At 39.2% G+C, this 20,440-nt stretch overlaps 1 protein-coding gene across 1 annotated transcript in view; it reads left to right on the forward strand.

The window, feature by feature from the left end:
- Nucleotides 1–20,440, forward strand: part of FAM81B (family with sequence similarity 81 member B) — a 71,541-nt gene that overhangs the window by 25,368 nt on the left and 25,733 nt on the right. Inside the window, exons 4-5 of the mRNA XM_047774729.1 lie at nt 8,899–9,142; nt 15,796–15,914. Coding sequence (XP_047630685.1) covers nt 8,899–9,142; nt 15,796–15,914 — 363 coding nt within the window. The remainder of the gene's footprint in view (nt 1–8,898; nt 9,143–15,795; nt 15,915–20,440) is intronic.

Consider the following 20,440-nt stretch of genomic DNA (forward strand, 5'->3'; position numbering starts at 1 on the left):
GTGATGAAGACAGATATTTCATATTACAGTACACAGGAAAGGAAGACCTAACACTGTTGGTTGAGCTTTTTATGGGAAAGGTCATGTCAGGTTGGAGATCTCTTGGGTTTTATTTTGCAGAATCACATCCATCTTTGAGCGCAACTAGCTCCCAGGTGAGAAAACTCAAAAATAGTCCGCATAGCTTATGAAAAACAAGACATGAGACCACCCTGGGTTGTTAGCAAGTCGTTTATCACCTGGCAGACCTTCTCCTCGCCTGTACAGTTCTCTGGCCCTACTGGCCATATTCAGTGTCAAAGTTTCCAGCTCTCACTCTGTATTAATCATGTCATTTGATAATCACAATAATCCTAAGAGGTGAAGAGAGTCACTGTTTTAAAGATGAAGTCATTGGGGTTCTGAGGAGTCATATACTTGCCCAAGGTCACACAATGCTAACACAGATATCTGTATCTATGTTACTCCAAAGACTGTTTTCTTAACCACTCACTATCCACACCCCAGCCAGCTATCTTCTCAACACACACACAGACACCCTGGACATCTTGGGAACCTTGGGACATCTTTGCCTCCCACCCATACCTTGCTGCATGGAAGATGTGAATGCAACCACATCTGATCCTCCTCCATAGGTATCCCTCTGTGGCCTGTAGGCAGCCTGGACTCACGGCATCTTGATTGAGCCTAGGAGGCACTGCCATCAGCCACAGTGCAGCCCTTTGTTCTCTCTCTAGCATCATCTCACTGCATGTGATGGACAAGACATTGGCTCTGGGTGGGCACAGCTGCAGAAATTGGGCATCACCCACAGCACCTCCATATCAGTCAGCAAGCAAGCTGCCCACATGTAGCTCAGTCCCTCCTGCCCCAGGAGGCTCTCTGAATTCTTACTACACCTGAGAGCTTCTGCTCAGGTGTGAGAATTGTGTTGAGGTCAGGCCAAGGCCAGTCTCAGTTCTCTAGAACAGAGTGGAAACCCCTCCAACCTCTAGACCACAAAGAGGACCATTAGGACTCCACAGAGAGGTGTGGGCCAAGCAGAGGAAAGGCAACTGGGGTGAAAAATTAAACAATATTGGGGGAAAGTTTTATATATGTATATATATACACATATAAATAGGTACAAGTTTTATATAACATTATATATAACATATCTTAAATATATATCAATGCATGCACAGAGGAATACACATGTAAATACACATGCAAGTTATAACTTTATATATATCTTGAATATATATATAAATAAATATATACATATATATATATATATAAGCAGAGGAGTAAATATATCTTATCTCATTGAGAAAAACACAAATATAGCAGGGAAAACCAGTAATTGGTCTAAAAAAGCTACTGGGATGTAGATAAAAAATCAAAGAGGCAAGTTGAAATATTTCCTAGATGAGTTACTGATAATCCCTGAGGTTTAGTTCCCATCTAAATAGAGAAAAATTTTATTTTTGCCAAGGATCGGTTGTGAGGATGAAATGAAATCATGTTTATGAAAGTGATACATTGACATTAAGCATTATGTGGAAATAAAATAGTATAATAACAAATTCCATATATTTCTCTTGGGCTAGAAACTGCCCTCAAATGATTTACCATATGGGACTTCCTGCTGTGGCCCAATGGATTAAGAATCCAACTGCAGTGGCTCAGGTCACTGCAGAGGCAATGGTTCATTCTCTGGTCTGGCACAGTGGGTTAAAGGATCTGGCTGCAGCTTCAGGTCAGATTCAATTCCTGGCCTAGGGATTTCCATATGTCTCAGGTGCAGACATAAAAAAAAAATGATTTACTATCTGTATTAGTTTCCTTGGGCTGCCACAACACAGTATCACAAACTGAGTAGAGCAGATGTTTATTGTCTTACAATTCTAGAGGTTAGAAGTTTGAAATCAAAGTGTCTGTAGGCTGGTTCCTTCTGAGGACTCAGGGAGAACCTCTTCCATCTTAGGTTCTGGTGACAGCCAGAAATCCCTGGTGTTCCTCAATATGCAGATGCATCACTCCAAACTCTGCCTCCATCTTCACATGGCATTCTCCTTGTAACTCTGCCTTCACACAGCCGTCTTATAAGGACACCGGCCATACTGGATTAGGAGCCAACCAACTCCAGTATGACCTGAATTAGTACAACTCATCACGTCTGCAATGACCTATAAGGTCACATTCTCAGGTTTTGTGAGTTAGGGCTTCAACGTATCTTTTTGTGGGGACACAGCTCATCCCAGGATACCATCTAAACATTACTGATAATCATAATGGGAACATTTGTGTATGGCCCTTGTAAACATCACAAAGCACTTCGGATACATAATGTGAAATGACATCCCTTAGCCACTCAGTAGGTCAGGAGTCATTATCTCCACAGGACAAATAAGGAGCTCTCTTCAGGGTGACTTAAGAGAGCTTAAAGATAGTAAGTGGCAGAGGCAGACCTTGAACCCCCAGTCTTCCCACTCCAAGTATGTTCTCTCCCCACCAGAGACTCTCAAAAATAACACATAAAGCCCAACAATAGCAAGGTGATAGGGATAAGTGTCTCAAGAGCAATACAGAATGCTCTAACACCAACTAGCATCACAACAACTGGCTGGCGCAGTTTCCAGGTTTCCCCCATGTCGCCCAATGTCCACCATGCACAAAGGGACTCGGGAACACTGGCCGACCTGAATGCCTCCACCAGAAACCCAATCACAGCAGGTACATCACTAATTCTGTAATTTCATTGAAAGTGTTACTGAACATGGGAAGTTGGCCTCATATACTATGTAACCTGTCTCTGGAAAAGATCCACAGCCAGGCTCTTCCTCCAGTTTTTTCTGGGTCAGATCACTCCTTAGAATCCTCTCCTTTCTGAGCTCCTCCACACAGAACTTATACTGACCCAACCCCATGGCTTTGAGCTGCTTCTTCCTGTCATACATTATTTAAAACTGGAATTGCCTCATTCACCCACCCACAACATTCAGCCCAGTGTGAAACGCAGCAACGGAGGCTTCTTGAGCCATCAAAGCCATCTGCCAGGGTGGTTAGGAACAAGCAAAGGAGAAACTACAGAAAATGCATTTTCAGTCCCATAGCTCAGCACGCACACTCACGGATTATTTTTGTGAGGCAGCAAAATAATCTCTGAAATGTCTATTTATTTCACTTTTTTTTGTAGACTCTATGCACTGAGAATGTAACTAGTCACATAATAAATCTCACAGAAATGAAAACTCTCTTCCGTTATGCCCTTTCCTGTTCTAGAAGAGGGTTTAAATTTTCAGATTTTTGTCTCGAGTATTACAGGTTGCCAAAATAGTTATCAAAATCTCCTAAGTAAATTTAGTGCTCTATTCACAAGAACAGAACAGGCAGAGAAGTGAGAGGCACTATGTACCAATGCATCTGCCAGCAACAGCACAGCTGGTGTAAGTCACACCGAACTGCAGGGAAAGAGAACTCAGGGTTTGGGGAAAATCTGTTCAAATTCGGTTGTCAGCTACATAATCAATGATTTATGGAAAGCCCAAATATCCCACTGAAAAGGCCTCCTAGGAATACTTCTTCCTGTGGTTAGTAACTACATCTCCACTGGTCTGGAATATTCAGTTATTTCTTTCCTTTCACTGTTATATTTAGTTATATAATTCCCACTGATATACTGATAAAGCAGTGATCTTTTTTAATTCACAGTAGCCACATCTTGCTATTAATGGAAAGCCTCAGTTTTTAAAATTTTGGATAATCTGATGCTTAGAACGAGAGTATTATCAGGAATCTTTCTTAGAAGACTGAGAATGCTCACATGTTAAATGTTATTCCAGTCATTGATTTAGAAAAGTTAACTGGAAGGAGTTCTCTGGTGGCATAGCAGTTAAGGATCCAGCATTGCCACTGCCATGGCTCAGATTCAGTCCCTGGTCCAGGATCTTCCATAGCCCATAGGCATGCCCCCGCTCAAAAAAAGAAAAAGAAAAATCAACTGAAAAACAATATTTCTTTATGGCAATAAAATGGGAAATATGTATACAAGCTCTATATCTTATAGGAATCATGCAAATAGAACTAAACAGAGCATCATTTGATGCTTTGGTAAGCATCATTAATAAAAAGTAATAGTAATACTCTAGAGTAAATCTCAAGAATGAAAAGAAATTTCAAAAAGGAACACTCTCCACTTCAATATAAATTAACTTTTAAAAATAAATGTTAAGAACTAAAAAAGAAAGGAATAACTACAGTTCACCATTTACATGTCACTTAATGGTCCAGGCAAACACACTCACCTAGCACTAGGTATTGCACTGCAGGTCTTCCTTCTTCAACATATCAAAGAGCTACAACATGATCCTGAAGGCAGGACCATGCGGCTGGCATCTGAGTAGAGATGGCAGCCTGTTCTACTAGTCCCTGTACTGGCTTAGGTTCATTTCCTCATGCTCTTTCTGGATATAGTCCTGACACCAGCCAACAGCACACCCAGAGTGAGTGCAATGTCCCTCGTCTGCCTGGACTGCAGTGCAATTATAAGCATTGGTCTCCTGCCCTTACCACATGCTTCTACATGTGACCTCAGAACTTAACAGTCATCAGCAACGTGGCCCTGTTAGTGCTGTCTAAAGATGAATGAACTCAAATACTTTGTTAGCAAGTGGTAGGACCTGTATTAGACCTTTGATCTACCTTGTCTTCCAATTGCCAAGCTGCCTGTGCCTTGAAAGCTCATATTCCACATTTCACACTTCAGCACTTCATTACATATCCTTGAAGACTGCTCAAGATTCATAGGCCCAGTCTTAAATCAGTGATACTCAGTCTTCAGAATACATGAGTCAACTTTGTGCCCATTTAACATACATATTCTTATTCTTCCCTCATCCCCCAAATGATGTTTTAGTAGATCCATGATGGTGCCACAGAATCTGCATTTTAGCAACTTCCTTCCCTTCCCCACCCCCACGATACTAATGCAAGTTTCTTTACAAAAAAAAACACTGAATCGGACCAAGTTCCTTAAGGGACAGGACCTTTATATATTATGCATGGACTAGAGTAGACATTTAGATAATATTAACTGATGTATTTCTTATTTAACTGAAATTTTTATTGGTAAGTTTCTAAAACAGGTACAGTGCTTTAAGTTGCACATAACAAAAACTCCAACCAAAATGGCTTAAATGTAAGGCATTGACTAGTTCACATTAAAAATCTAGAATTTGGTTGAATTGGAGGCTTAACAACATTATCACACACCCAAGTGTTTTCTATCCTTCATCATTCTCATCCTCTTTCCCCTCATGATCACAAGATGGCTTCAGCAGTTCCTAGCATCACACACAGACATGAAAATATCTAGCAAAGAGGAGGGACGTTTGGGGGGGAGGGGTATCTCTTTGTAAAGGTAAAGCAACCTTTCCCGGAAGCCCCACAATAGGTTCCCCCTTGCATCCCATTGGCCAGTATTGCTTCACATGCTCCTACCTAAACCAATTGCATCTCAACCTAGAAGAGTGGGGCCACCATGACTAGCTTGTGCCCCCTGACCCCAGAGGTCATGGGGGACAGGAGGACGAACCAAATCAGGCAAAAGCAAGGATAGCATTAGGAAAGTAACCCACAATAATCTGCCACACTGGGAACCCTTAAGAGAAAACAAATTCTAAATTTTGAGAGAAACATGGCATGATTTACAAGAGTCTGTGTAGAACCGAAGACTGGAGAACAAATATTCTTTCATTGGCAAATCTATAGGCCAGAAAGAAGCACCAGCTCATGGAAAACAATGAGCAATCTGCAGTCTACCCTTAGGATGTTACCATCTGCAGGGCCTTACATCCTCTTCCCTCTGCCTGTGACTCATAAATCCAATCCAGGGTAGCAGTGTCAGCACGTTGGGGTTTTAGACAAACGGATTTTATATATATGAGGCTCCATTTGGTAATTTTCCAGAAGAACATTTTTGAGCCAAATGAGTGGTAGATGGAATCTGACTAATGAAACCCTTAGCTAAGCCTTCTCTCCTCAGCTGCCCAGGTGATAGGAAAAATGAATCTCACCCAAGCTGGAGCCATTTTATACTGCTTAAGAAAGGAAACTGTAAACCTTGTGGCTCTGACAACCTGTAGCTTTATGGAGCCATTTTTTTCTCCAATTTTTTAACAACTGAGCCTTAAGGGAACAGTCCAGCGAGAGCAATCAGGCAGTCAGTCAACAAAAGTTTGTTGGCCACCTACTATGTGTCAAACACTCTTCTCAGTGTCAAACACTGTGGAGAACAAGTTAGATAAAGTGTCTGCCCACAGGGAGCTTTTATTCAAGTGACAGAGGGCAGAAAATAAACATAAACAAGTAAATAAGATGAATTTCAGTAATGACAAATGCTATAGAGAAGATGAAATGGAATAAGATGATAGGAAGTGACTCAGTGGAAGTTCTGTCTGAGCAGGAGATATTGGAGGTGATATCTAAAAAAAATGAGAAGGAGGGAGACATGATGAGACTGCAAGGGAGGGCATTGAGTACCAAGGCTCTGAGCTAGCAACTGCTTGGCATGTTTGAGAAATGCAGATAAGGTCTGTGTGGTTAAATGAGAATGAATAAAGGGAAGAGTGAGAGGAAATGAGGCTTGGAAAGGCATATCATTTCCAGAGAATGGATAAGTCATCAGAGGGTATTAAGTAGGCAAGTTCTATCTTCACACTTTTGGAAAGACCACTCTAGCTGTTGTGTAGAAAATGCACCCTTTCTTAGGGAGCAAAAGCAGAGGAGATAATGGTGTCCAGCACCAAGAAAAAAAGAAAGAACTATGGAAAAAGAAGATATGGAGCCTGGGGACACTTTCGTGTGTCATTTCTGTTGCCTCTCTATTAGGCCACATCAGTACATTAATGCAATTATGCACTGCTTGTGCTTATTATCTCTTGGAATGACGGGACTATTTAGGAGTAAAGGTTAACATTTGATTTTGGAGTCAGACAGACGTGAATTTTGAATTTTGACCCTGGCATCTCCAAGTTGTGTAACTGCTCCTCCTTCTGTCTGGTAAATTTCCTCAATCTGCCCTCCCCAAACACTGATTCACCCTTCAGCTATTTCTTCTCTCATAGTTATCCCATCTTTTATGCTTTGTTTATTTCAACTATTTTTCATGCCTAATATTTCTACTTGTTTACTTTGTGTTTTCTAGTTTTTTGTTGTCATTTTGTTAGTATCTTCCCAGATCTTTACTTTTAATACCTTTATTAGCCTTTACAAAAAATTCTTGTTGCACATATTTCAATAATTCTATTTTGCAGAAATCTGAAATTAAGTAGATTGCTTATTTGAAAAGACTATGCTCCTCAAATGTCTGACACTTTGGCCTGTGCATTCATCTTTCCCTGAGGATTTCAGCCAGATCCTGGTCACCAGTGAAGTCTTGCCAGCTCCCAAGCTCAGGCAGTGGGGCATGGATGAGGCCCAGTCACAGTAAAACCACAGTCAATCCCTCCCCACCTCACAGAGTAACTTCTCTTGTTAGGTCTTCATCTTTTGCTCCTTAGGAAGAAGCAACAATTGAGGAGCATTTGCTTTCCCAACCCTGGGGTATGTGGAAATAGTGAGATTTTATAGTATATGGAAAACGTTTTGGCTTTGTCTTTTTTTTAGAAATAAGATAATCAATTACTATAGGAAAAGAAGACTTTAGCAAGATTTCCAGAGATTTCTGGAACACTTGTGTCCCCTTAATGCTAAGAATATTTTGGGGGGGTATAATTAATATGGGTTAAAATATACAAATTTGTTTCCCCTTAATGCTAAGAGTATTTGGGGGAGGTGTAATTAGTATGTGTTAAAATATACAAATCAGGAGTTCCTGCTGATTAAGGAGGTTAAAGACCTGGTGTTGTCTCCATAGCAACATAGGTTCAATGCCCCACCCAGTACAGTGGGTTAAGTATCTGGCATTGCCACAGCTGTGGAATAGGTCACCCTGGCCTTCTAGCAACTTCCATATGCCACAGATGTGGCCAAAAAGGAAAAATAAAATATACAAATCAAATTATATACCCAGCTGGGGTGTTAAAAATATAATCAACTATGTAATGGCCACACAAATCAAAATATAGAACTTCCTAGAAGCATTTTGATATTTCTGAGATGCCCATTAGATGACTGTGATTATGTGGTGGGTTTAAAATGGCCACCAATTCTTTAATAATCCATTTTTCAAGAGGTGGAGCCTAACTCCCCTCCCTTTGAATGTAGGCACATCCTAGTGACTTGCTTCTAGGGAATGGACTAAAGCAAAAGTGATGGCATATGACTTTAGAGATGAGGTCATGAAAGTAAGCCAAGTAAATTAAAGAAAGGAAAAGACACAATAAAAGTAACTTCTTCTCCAAGAAGTTGATATGTGAAGGGAGGGAATAATTTGCTAATGCCAGTGGGAGCTACCAGAATTTCGTGTTTCTTTGTCCTAATGCTAAATATCCCTAGATTTTGTGATTTCCTTTTCTAATTTTTCACTTCTCATTGAACTTCTGACACTTTTGTTCAAATTTGCCTTTAAGTTATTACATCTTCTAGCTATTATAAAGCAGCTCACTCCTCAATACAGAATTTAATTAGGCATTAAATTAATGTGCATCCCACTTGGGTTGTTAGAATAGTGGGTAAAATGGAGAACAATTCCTTTTGGGGAAGCATAAAATGTACATGATCCAAGATCAAGGCTGAGTCAGACTCGCTCTCAGATGAGACATAAACCAAGATTCTAACCAGGCAGGTGTTGAAAGTCCCACCAGACTTCTCGCCGGGGAGAACATACAGGACTAGAAATACAGATGCAAGTTCTAGTTCTGGCTTCGCAGCTCATGCTTGTAACGCCCCCTGGTGTTGTTTCCTTTTCCTGATCAGGGGTCATTCTTTTCTTCCTGCCATTCCAAACACCCAGAGAAGTCAGCTAGAAGACAGGTTGAACAACCAGGACCGCACCATAGCCTTCCTCCTTGAGCAAGCCTTTCGCATCAAGGAGGACATCTCTGCTTGTCTTCAGGGGACACATGGCTTTCGAAAGGAGGAGTCATATGCGAGAAAGCTTCTGGAAAACCACATCCAGACCATCACCAGCATCGTCAAAAAGCTCAGCCAGAACATTGAGGTAGTTCTTAATTTCCCATATATTGTCCTCACTGCTTGACAAAGATTATCAACCACCAGTGTCGTTTTTCAATCAGAGAAAGGAGTCACTCTTATTCAAGTTTAAATGATTACAATTTAGTTGCCTGAGGGAAACAGTCAATATTTCAAATGCTTGTTTATGCCAAAAAGTAGAAGGAAATTCTATTCAAAAAAGAGTTGGCTGAATGTCTCTTTGTGACAGCAAAGACGATTGTTTAACATAAAATGTTAGACATTGCACTGAGGTGCTTATTCTAGTCTAAATCTCGAAGATTCTATTAACAAAACTTCAAACATAGGTTTTCTATAAAGCATTGGCAATGTTGATTCATAGGCCCATCACACTCTGACCTCCCCAAATCTCTCTGATCCTATCTCCCACCCCTCTCTCTTCTCTTTGGCTACACTAGGCTCCCAGCTCTTCCTAGAATACCCCCAAAATGCTCCAGCTTTAGGGCCTTTGCACTTGCTCTGCACTCTGGGTGGATCATCCTCTTCCAGATACTTCTATGATGTATTCTTCATTCCCTTCATGTCCCCACTCAAAAATCACTGTATCAGAGAGAATTTCGTTGACACACTGTAGACTAGCCCCTCTCCCCATCCCAATAGTCATCATCTCTCTTCAACCCACATTAATTTTCTCCATAGTACTTAACGCAAATTACCGTGGTCTATATTTGTTTATTGTGTTTCTCCGTCTAAAATATACTCTCCCTGTGAAGAGTGTATTTGTTTTGTTCATAGTTAAATCCTATACCAAACTGATAGCAGTGTGTGAGAGGTAGACAGCACTCTGTAAATCTTTCCTGAAGAGATGAATGAATAAGTGAATGAATGAATGATGTTTTCTGTGCTCAAGGAAAAATAGTTTCTGATTAAAAAAAAAAGAAAATGCTTGGGTTAAACTAAGATAAACAGATTTTTACTACAGGTCTTTCAGACTCTTTAAAGTTCTAACGAGCATGATGAATCATGGGGAGCAATTTTCAGCCAACGTTTCCAGAGAAAATACTTTAAAAATCTGGCCCCCAGTGTGTGGAATTAGGGGAACTGGCAACAATGCCCTCACATTGTACATGCCCTTTTCTACTATCATATAGAACGGTGGATTATACACACACACACACACACACACAAAACCCAAAACCATGAGACTGACCTAGCACTGATTTCCTTATGACTTTGTATTTAAGACTAAGGATATTTGTTCACTTATTTTCTATCTGCAGACCTCATAGTGCATTTGAGGGAGTATGGAAAGTTAAAAAAAAAATCTTAGTGACTTTTAAAAGGCACTTTATTAGTATTTAGCACACATTTAATTGACTATAGCGCTATAGGTCAATGCTATTTCTCAAAGTGGTCAAAAGTAGTCCAGCAGCTACAGCTCTGATTTGACCCCTAGCCTGGGAATTTCCATATGCTGGGAGTATGGCCCTAAAAAAAGACCAAAAAAAAAAAGGTGCTTCCAGCCATAATAAATTGTCATGTAAGTGGCAAGAGCTATGTGGCTCAGTGCCTTTGAGATAATAAGAAAATTAAGTATAGCACTAGCACTGAAATAAGATCCTAATTTAGGAATCAAAACTTCTTGGTAATTGAAAAGAGAACAGCATTCTCAGAAATATCAAAATGCTTCTTGAATGTTCTATATTTTTATTTCAGTGGTTGTTACATAGTTGATTTGTCAAAATCTATCATTATATATATACTTTGATTTGTATATTTTAATACATATTAATCATATCCCAATAAGATGCTTTTAGCAGAAAGGGGGAAAAGGTTTCCAGATCTCTAGAAATCTTGCTAAGACCTTCTTTTCCTATAATAATTGATTGTCTTAGATGAACTCTGAAAAAAGACAAAGCCAAAATATTTTCAGTGTACTATAAAAATTTTCAAGTATTTGAAATTTTGTTAAGGGTTTGGCACATATAGGGAAAATGAAATGGACTGGTCTGATTGTGCAGAAAAGTGAATTAGAAAATATTTAAAGGCTGAAGATAATGGAGTTAAAATATTATGAAGAGAAAACTATTACACTACCTTTAGTAAATAACCAAGACTATAAAGAAATAAATACTGAGAAATGAATGCTATTAAAGTATGTTTTAAACCTAAATTCATTAACCAGTTCAGCCTATTTGAAAATGAGCCAGCAAAACAGATCCAAGTGTGAGAAGAAATTTGACTTGAGTCTTTAAAAGATTTGGGGGAAAAAAAATTTCTTCGGCCTCACCCACAGCATGCAGAAACTCTCAGACTGGGGATTGAGCCTGAGCTACAGCAGTGACCCAAGCCACAGCAGTGATAATGCCAGATTCTATACTACTAGGCCACCAGGGAACACCAAAAAAATTTTTTAATCAATCATAATTGCAGCAGTTAAGCTGCCTGCTTCTTTTTAAAATCAAAATGTTTCTTTTTTTTTTTTTGTCTTTTCTAGGGCCGCTCCCGTGGCACATGGGAGGTTCCCAGGCTAGGGGTCAAATCAGAGCTGTAACCACTAACCTATGCCAGGGCCACAGTCCAAGCCGCGTCTGCAACCTACACCACAGCTCACGGCAACGCCGGATCCTTAACCCACTGAGCAAGGGCAGGGACCGAACCCACAACCTCATGGTTCCTACTCGGATTCGTTAACCACTGCGCCACGACGGGAACTCCCAAAATGTTTCTTTTTTTAAACTAGCAGCTAATTAAGGTTTTTAAATTAATATTTTTTCATTCAAGAAAAGAGAATGTTATATACGGCATTGCTCTATGTTCCTCCAACTTATAAAAGCAATACTTATTCACTGTAATTATTTCAAAAGCTTAGGAGAAAATTTCAAAACCCAGAAAATTTTTCTCACAATTTCACCACCAAATGGCAATCTCTACAAACACCCAGATGCATCTCCCTCTGAAATTTCCAGGCATTCCCTTAAGGAAGCTGAGACTAGGGTAAGCACAATTTTTAATATAAAATTATATCATAAACTTTTTTTTTTGTCTTTTTGTCTTTTTAGGGCCGCACCCGCGGTATATGGAGGTTCCCAGGCTAAGGGTCTAATAGGAACTATAGCTGCTGGCCTACACCACAGTTCACCACAACGCCGAATCCTTAACCCACTGAGCAAGGCCAGAGATCAATTCCACAACCTCAGGGTTCCTAGTCGGATTCATTTCCTCTGGAGCTCCATATCATAAACTTATATTTTTATTTTTATTTTTTAGCATTCTTTTTATTTCCCCAATAGATTATTATTTTTTTCCTACTGTACAGCATGGTAACCCAGTTACACATACATGTATACATTCTTTTTTCTCACATTATCATGCTCCAACATAAGTGACCAGACATAGTTCCCAGTGCTACACAGCAGGATCTCATTGCTAATCCATTCCAAAGGCAATAGTCTGCATCTATTAACCCCAAGCAGCCAATCCATCCCACTCCCTCTCCCTCCCCCTTGGCAACCACAAGTCTCTTCTCCAAGTTCATGATTTTTTCTGTGGAAAGGTTCGTTTGTGCCATATATTGGATCCCGGATATAAGTAATACCATATGGCATTTGTCAATGAATAAATGAGATAAAAATATTGTAGATAAAATTAATAGAAAATTGAATACTGCAGAAGAAAAGATTAATTAACTTGAAAGAAGATAAGTAAACTTTAAAGCAAAGAAAATCGCCAAGGACAAAGAATGAAATTACATAATGATAAAAGGGCTGGAGGAGTGATGGGAGCAATATGGCAGAGTAGACAAATCCAAATGCCCATCCCTCAACAGAAATATCAAAAAACAGTGACAAAAAAGAATGTATACATGTATATGTAACTGGGTCACCTTGCTGTACAGTAGAAAATTGATAGCACACTGTACACCAGCTATAATAGAAAAAAATAAAAATCATTATAAATGATAAAAAATAAAAAATAAAAAATGATATCATAAACTCTATCATATGTCTTTAAAAGATTTTTACATGGTGCATATAACCATGATTTGCTTAACTATTCTAATAATGAAATATCCTTGTGCATAAGTATATGTCTACATTTGGATTATTTCCACAGTATACGTTGTTGGAAATAGAATTAACAAGCTTCCAACACTGTTAAAGCTCTTGATACACATTGCCAAATTGGTTTCCAGAAAGCTTATACCTATTTACACTTCCATTAGCTTTATGTGAGAGTGCTTGCTTCACTGTATCTATGGCAACACTCAGATTTATTGTTTTAATCATTGCTAATTTGATGGGATAGAAATGAGACATTTCACTCCACCCCCCCACCCACAGCTTTAAAAAAGTGACAATAACAATTTGAATTTTCTCTGTCAATAATCTGTTAATGTCTTTTGGTAATTTACTTCTTGGAGTTTTAGTGCTTTTTAATTTTTATGAGTTTTTTTAATTAAGACTGATAACCAGTGATGGTTTGGTAAATGTTCAACAATCAGCAATTAATTGTTTTCTGGGGGTTTATAGTGTTTGCCTATTTCCATGGTATAAATAGTCTCTATGATCAATTTCAAACACAAATCGACATCACTGAACACAAAGATGAGAAGAGAGATGCACAAATAAATGCATACTGACTGCAACAAACCATTGAAACCATTGGCAGTAACATTTGTTCCAAAGGTTTTTCCAGTTTGTTGTTTATATCTTAATTACATTTACAATGTTTTTTTACGTCTTATATAAAGTTAAATGTTCAAAATTTTGCTTTGTGATTTCTCGCATTACTTTTAAGAGTAGACATTTCTTTCAGAAAGTTCAGAGATGAAATAATCTCTATTATCAATTAGTTTTATAGCTTAACATTTTACATACACTTTTTAATTTTTCTTTTTCTTTTTTTTTTTTTGCTTTTTAGGACCACACCCACAGCATATGGAGGTTCCCAGGCTAGGGGTCAAATTGGAGCTACAGCTGCTGGCCTATAACATATCCACAGCAACACAGGATCCAAGCCATGTCTGTGACCTACACCACAGCTCAAACCAATACCGGATCCCCGACTCACTGAGCAAGGCCAAAGATAGAACCCACATCCTCATGGGTGCTAGTAGGATTCATTTCCACTGAGCCACAACAGGAACTTCTTATATATGTTTTAAATCTACTTTTTCTAAAATTTACATGAGGTAAGGATCCAAAATGATTATTTTCTGAATTAAGTAACCAGAAATCCCAACATCATTTGTGAAATTCCTCCCGCATTGATTTTGAATCTCATAAAAAGCATATTTCTTTCTTACATTTACCTAGGAGTTCTTTAAGTCATGTGGGTCTATTTAACTTCACAGTTATTGAGCTACACTCATTTACTTATCCTTGTTTCATCAAATGCATTCATATTTAATAGGGCAAGTTCCCTTTTAATGTCATTCTTCACCAAGACAAAGCATAACAGCACCGACTGCTGGGATTTGTATGTTTGTGTCCCCACCAAAATTCATATGTGAAATCCTAATGCCCAATGGAGTGCTGTTAGGAGGTGGGGCTGTGGAAAATTACTCCAGTCATGAGAGTGGAGTCCTCATGAATGGGATTAGTGCCTTCACAAAAGAGATCTCACAGAGCTCTCTGGCCCCTTCCACTATATGAAGATGCAGCAAGAAGTCAGCAATCTGCAACCCAAAAGGGGGCCCTTCTGAGAATCCAAGCACACGGGCACTCTGATCTTGGACTCCCAGCCTCCACAACTAGAAAAATAAATCTCTGTTGTTTATAAGCTGCCCCATTTGTAGTATTTTGTCATAGTGACCTGAATGGACTAAAACACTTACAGGCATGCAAAAACAAACAATAAAACAAAAAAACTCAAGCCAGTGTTCTTGACACTTTTACGTCTTCAGTTAAAGCTTTGTTTGCTCTTGGGTTATCACAATCTGCCAGTTTACAAACTTAGGTCAAGATTCTATACATAGTCTTGGAAATTTTTGTAACTCATTTGCTCTCTAAATCTTTCTTTTCCTCTAAAAATGAATAATCATAAATTTAACATGGTTCAGGTCTTGTTAAGATATAGCAACTAACTCTTCATGTTTCCCCCAGTCACAAAGTTGTTTGTATGCTCCAAAGTCCTATACTCTCAACACTTTTCTGAGTAAAATTATTTTCCATGTGTATTTTTTTTTGGTCATTTTGTGTCTTCTAAAAAATCTAGAACAATAAACTTTTTGTCACTCCATGTATGTGAAACAGTTTGATTCAGATTTGCTTGTGTTAAACAGATTTTTGTGAAAAGCTTTTATGTCAATGATGGCCATGACCGTAACAGCACAGCAAATAGGTTTTGTTTGCCCAAATAGTGTTCATAAAAGAATTTGGATAAGATGTTGTGGATATCTTAAAATTGAGAAATTTAACATAAAATATGGATTTCCGGTTCCTGTTGAAAGAATGTCAAGCCATCATTCACACCTGGCAACAATTGGCAGGAATCAAACCATCACTGCCTCCCTCAGATAAAGCAGGGAAGGCTTCTCTCTGACATAAGGCTCTCCCACTCATTTACACTATCAGCCTAACTAGGAAATGCACTTGATTTTGTAGCCTCTGCTTTAAATGATATTTTGTTATTATACACGATGGCAAATTAATGGGGATTTTGACTCAAAAATTACAGATGTTAGAAGAACAAATAAAAGCTCGAGACCTGGCGGCCACAGGAACTAATTATGCAGTACAGAACCTAAACACCAAACACCTGCAAGGAGTTGGAGATCTTCGAGGAAGAGTAGCCAGGTGAGAAGAGTATCAACTAAAGCCTAGCCGTCAGTTCTTGGACACCGAGTTCTCATTCCCAAATAAGTTCGATATTATAGAAAACAAGATACAGTCTTTAAGCTAAATGATGAAATAGTAATTGAGAAACTGTATCATGAAATGTGAGAGCTTCATGCTACCTGGGAGAGGCAAGGGATCTATAAAGGACCTCTTAACCCTAAATGCCCAGTTTGGTTCCATCTGCAAAGGACAATAGTGTTGTCTTTACAGCCCTCAACTGTCCAAATGCCAACATCTATACAAAGACATACTTTTATAACCACATACAAAACCCCTAGATATGTCAAATTCTAATGATTAAAATATTTCAAATACACAGGAATTGCATACAAAAACCTAACAAAAGAGATTTAATTGTTGAATGAATAAAATTTTGAATAATATCTTTTGTATGAGATTTCTAAACCAAAAAAAATAATGGTTTACAGTGCAGCAAAAATCTATAGGTACTGACCATGGCAGGGCCATGCTGGGAAACTCATCAGAGGTGACCTGTGAGTGAATGACCGTGGACACTTTTCCATCTCTACAACTTCTGCCAGTACCACTTTCCTCTCTCCTAAAATACCCCCACCTTCATCTTGTCATTCTGCTTTGAAGTGTTAACGACCAAATAATAATTAGGTGACTAACACCTAAGACAAACCCCTCCTAAGGTATCCAACCATTCAATTCAACAAAAAGTGCATTAAACACTTAGCATATGCCAGGCAGTGTGCTAGGATTCAGGAATTCAGCAGCTTGGTCCCCTTCCTACAGCTATTCACAGTCTACCTGGGAAAACGTAAGCAGAGCAGTGAGCACTACAATGATATCCTGGGGTGCTATGAGAATATCCAAATCAGAATGGGACATAAAGATGGCTTCCTAGAGGAGGCGATACTTGGGATAAGTTATGAAAGATCTGTAGCAGTTAACTAGCCAAGGAAGGATAGGAAAGGCAGTTCACAGAGGTGGAAGTATATGTACAAAAGAAACAAGGGATAAATTACTGTGACATGTTCAGGACCTTCCTGTGAGAAGAGGATTTGAGTTAACAGTATTTGGGGTTTGGATTTAGGGAGAGATGGGGAGATTCAAAGAAGAAGCTAGAGAAGTGGTCCAGAGTTGGCTGTAACGGATTGTTGGCCAAGGTGAAAATTTGAACTTTATGGAGAAAGTTATAGATAGCCATGGGAAGATTTTAAATAAGGGGACGATATTTAGTGACCTTCTGGTAGGAGCTGAATTGGTGGGGGTACAGAAAGAAGCATGAAGATAAAAGGAAGCCTGTGGCAGCAATCAAGGTGAGAAATGTCAGGTGCCTAAACTAAAGCACTGGCCATGCTAGTCCAAGCAGGTAAAAGACATTAGGAAAGAGAATCTGCAGGATTAGTACCTATGTATACACATAACATACATGTAGTATGTGTGTGTGTGTGTATATATATATGCACTAATCCTGTATATATATCCTCTGTATACATATGTGCATTTGTATATACATATATAATTATATATTATGTGTATACATAGCTTATATTTTTAAAATACATAAAATTATATACTTTATCATATACCATTTGATACTTAAAAAAGAATTTTTACCATATTTGGGTAAGTTATAAAGCAAGATAATAAAGCAAACACCAGCAAACCCAGCACCCTATTTAGATGTGTCATGACTTTACAAAGAAGATAAACACCAAAAATCTCTTTTGAATGAGTTTGGTTCAATTTGGTGGTGTGCTGATGACACTTCAACCATTTATTTTTTTCTGCAAACCACTTAAGAAGCTACTATTGTAGTCTTGTAAATCTGACTCACATATAATACAAAATCATGATTTAAATGAAGCCAAGAGATGGATAGAATAATATCAAGGAAAAGATGTGCAACTCTTTCTGCTCTGCTCCAGTTTTTTTCTTTTAAAAAAATTTTTTTTGAAGTTCCTGTTGTGGTTCAGTGGGTTAAGAACCCGATATAGTCCCCATGAGGATATGGGTTTGATCCTTGGCCTCACTCAGTGGGTTAAGGATCTGGTGTTGCCAGTGAGCTGCTGTGTAGGTCGCAGATGTGGCTCAGATCCTGTGTTGCTGTGGCTGAGGGATAGGCCAGCAGGGATCGAACCTGCAACCTCATAGTTCCTAGTCAGATTTGTTTCCACTGCACCACGATGGGAACTCCTCCATACTATTTTCTATAATGGCTGCACCAACTTACATTCCTCTTAATGGTGTAGAAGGGTTTCCTTTCTCTATATCTGCACTGATATATATATATACCTCATCTTAACAGGTGTGAGGTGATATCACGTGGCTTTGATGTGCAGTTCTCTGATGATTAGTAATGTAGTGTACCATTGCATGTACCCACTGGCCACCTGCATGTCATCTTTGGAAAATGTTCAGGTTTTTGGCCCATTTTAAAATCATGTAACCGGAGTTCCCATCGTGGCTCAGTGGTTAACGAATCCAACTAGGAACCATGAGGTTGCGGGTTCCATCCCTGGCCTTGCTCAGTGGGTTAAGGATCTGGCGTTGCCGTGAGCTGTGGTGTAGGTCCCAGATGCGGCTCGGATCCCATGTTGCTGTGGCTCTGGCGTAGGCCGGTGGCTACAGCTCCCATTCGATCCCTAGCCTGGGAACCTCCACATGCCTTGGGAGTGGCCCAAGAAATGGCAAAAAGAAAAAAATTAATTAATTAATTAATTAATTAAATAAAATCATGTAACCATTTAAAACCACCTCTTTGTTTTCTCTGGTCCCCAGGGCCTCACAGATGAGCTAGCTCCATCAGCTCTCCAGAGCTAGTGATTTGGGAGCCAGTCTTGGGTGGCAGTGCGATGTGTGGTCCACACCCTTTGTTCCCCTGGGAAACTAGGATTTGGGTGTTTCCTCCCAATTGTAAGGCATTGTACGAGGGATGGGGTTTATGGCATGGGTGTCAGCTTTTACAGCACATTTTGATGTGGGTATTTTCTTAATTGTCTGATGTATAGGAGTTTCTGTACTACTTTCTAGATAGTTCCCAGAGGGACTTAACCCCTTTGCTGATGTTTATTTGGTGCATTGCAGGGAGGAGGGAAAATCAAGAGCCCACTATTCCTCCATCTTACTCTCTCACAGCTTACTAACTCTCCTCTTTAATATCAAGCAGTGATTTTAGGACAAGGTCTTATTTTTCCTTGAAATGTCCCCCTATAAATCTGTGTGGTGATTTGAGACAGAGTCTGACTAAAAAGCCATGAGTTTTAAACTGATTCTTCTTCTTTTTCTTTTCCGTATTTTTGCAGGCAAGTGACCAAAGGACCAGCCGAGGCAGATTAATTACTGGCTTCCCACATATGCTGACCTTAATTCCTATTAGCATTTTGGCATAAGTGAAGCTAAGTTCATTATTTTTAACATAATTCCTAGCAAATGTATTTCTCCTTCAGAAATCAAACTCAGTATTTGATAATAACAACGTGGTGTGAGTTTTACATCTTATTTCCTACCCCCATATAGTGACAGTTTAAAAGCACATACTTTCAGCGGGATGAGCCTCTCAAAGTTGTCTGGCCTGCTTTTGAATCCCTTTCTTCGATTTAATAGATTACTCTCACACATACAAAAAGTCAAGCATGCAAAGGGCAGGCATATAGATAGCTATGACTTAATCTGTAGAAGCAGCAGGAGGAGGCCAACTCTCTATTTATGTGGCTATTTGGGACCTCAAGGCAGATTGCGAGTATGAAAAACTAGAAAGTCTGTTGCTGTGTGATTAAAAGCACAAATCATGTTCTTTGAAAAAGAACACGGGTACTTTCAACTTTTGAAAAGAGTGGAGACTCTTTGTCAAAGATATTTTTCCTCCAGCTCCTCTCACTTGAGACATCTCAATGCCAGTTAAAATAAAAGAAGGAAAACAAACAAAAATTCATCTTTAGTATCACATGAAAATTGCCACAACTGCTAAACACAAAGAGAGCACACTTACCAAATAACACAATACATGGACTGATAGGGTCCTCCTGATTTCCTCCAAAAAAGGAGGCATGACCCAGAAAGGCAATGACCAAATAATTTGAATAGAGCAATATCATCTAGGGGATGGGGTGGGTCACAGGAGAGATAGGGAAAAAACCCTGAGAGAGTCAGGTCAGCAACAGAACAGCAGAGGAGGCAGAGCTGAAGATGCAATCATGTTATTGATCATCTAGGACCATCCTTCTTGCCAATTCCTGCCTCAGAGAAACTAGCTGAGTGGCGGCAGGCTGAAGAAGGAGAGGAGGTAATGGTGTCACATTAAAGAATTTAGAATAATGGTTTGCTGTGAGAAACACCAATCTGATATTTGAGAGGAAAATGGGGAATATGACCCCTTGCAAAGGCCTAAAGAAATAACAGATTTGATCATGACAAGGCTGAGTAGAGGGGGTGACCTACTCCTCACCAAACACAGACACACTGAGATGCAGGTAGCCAAAATCACAGGAAGACGTGGTAGTTGGGAAAAATGT

Source organism: Phacochoerus africanus, chromosome 4, assembly GCF_016906955.1.
Source record: "Phacochoerus africanus isolate WHEZ1 chromosome 4, ROS_Pafr_v1, whole genome shotgun sequence".
Classification (NCBI taxonomy): domain Eukaryota; kingdom Metazoa; phylum Chordata; class Mammalia; order Artiodactyla; family Suidae; genus Phacochoerus; species Phacochoerus africanus.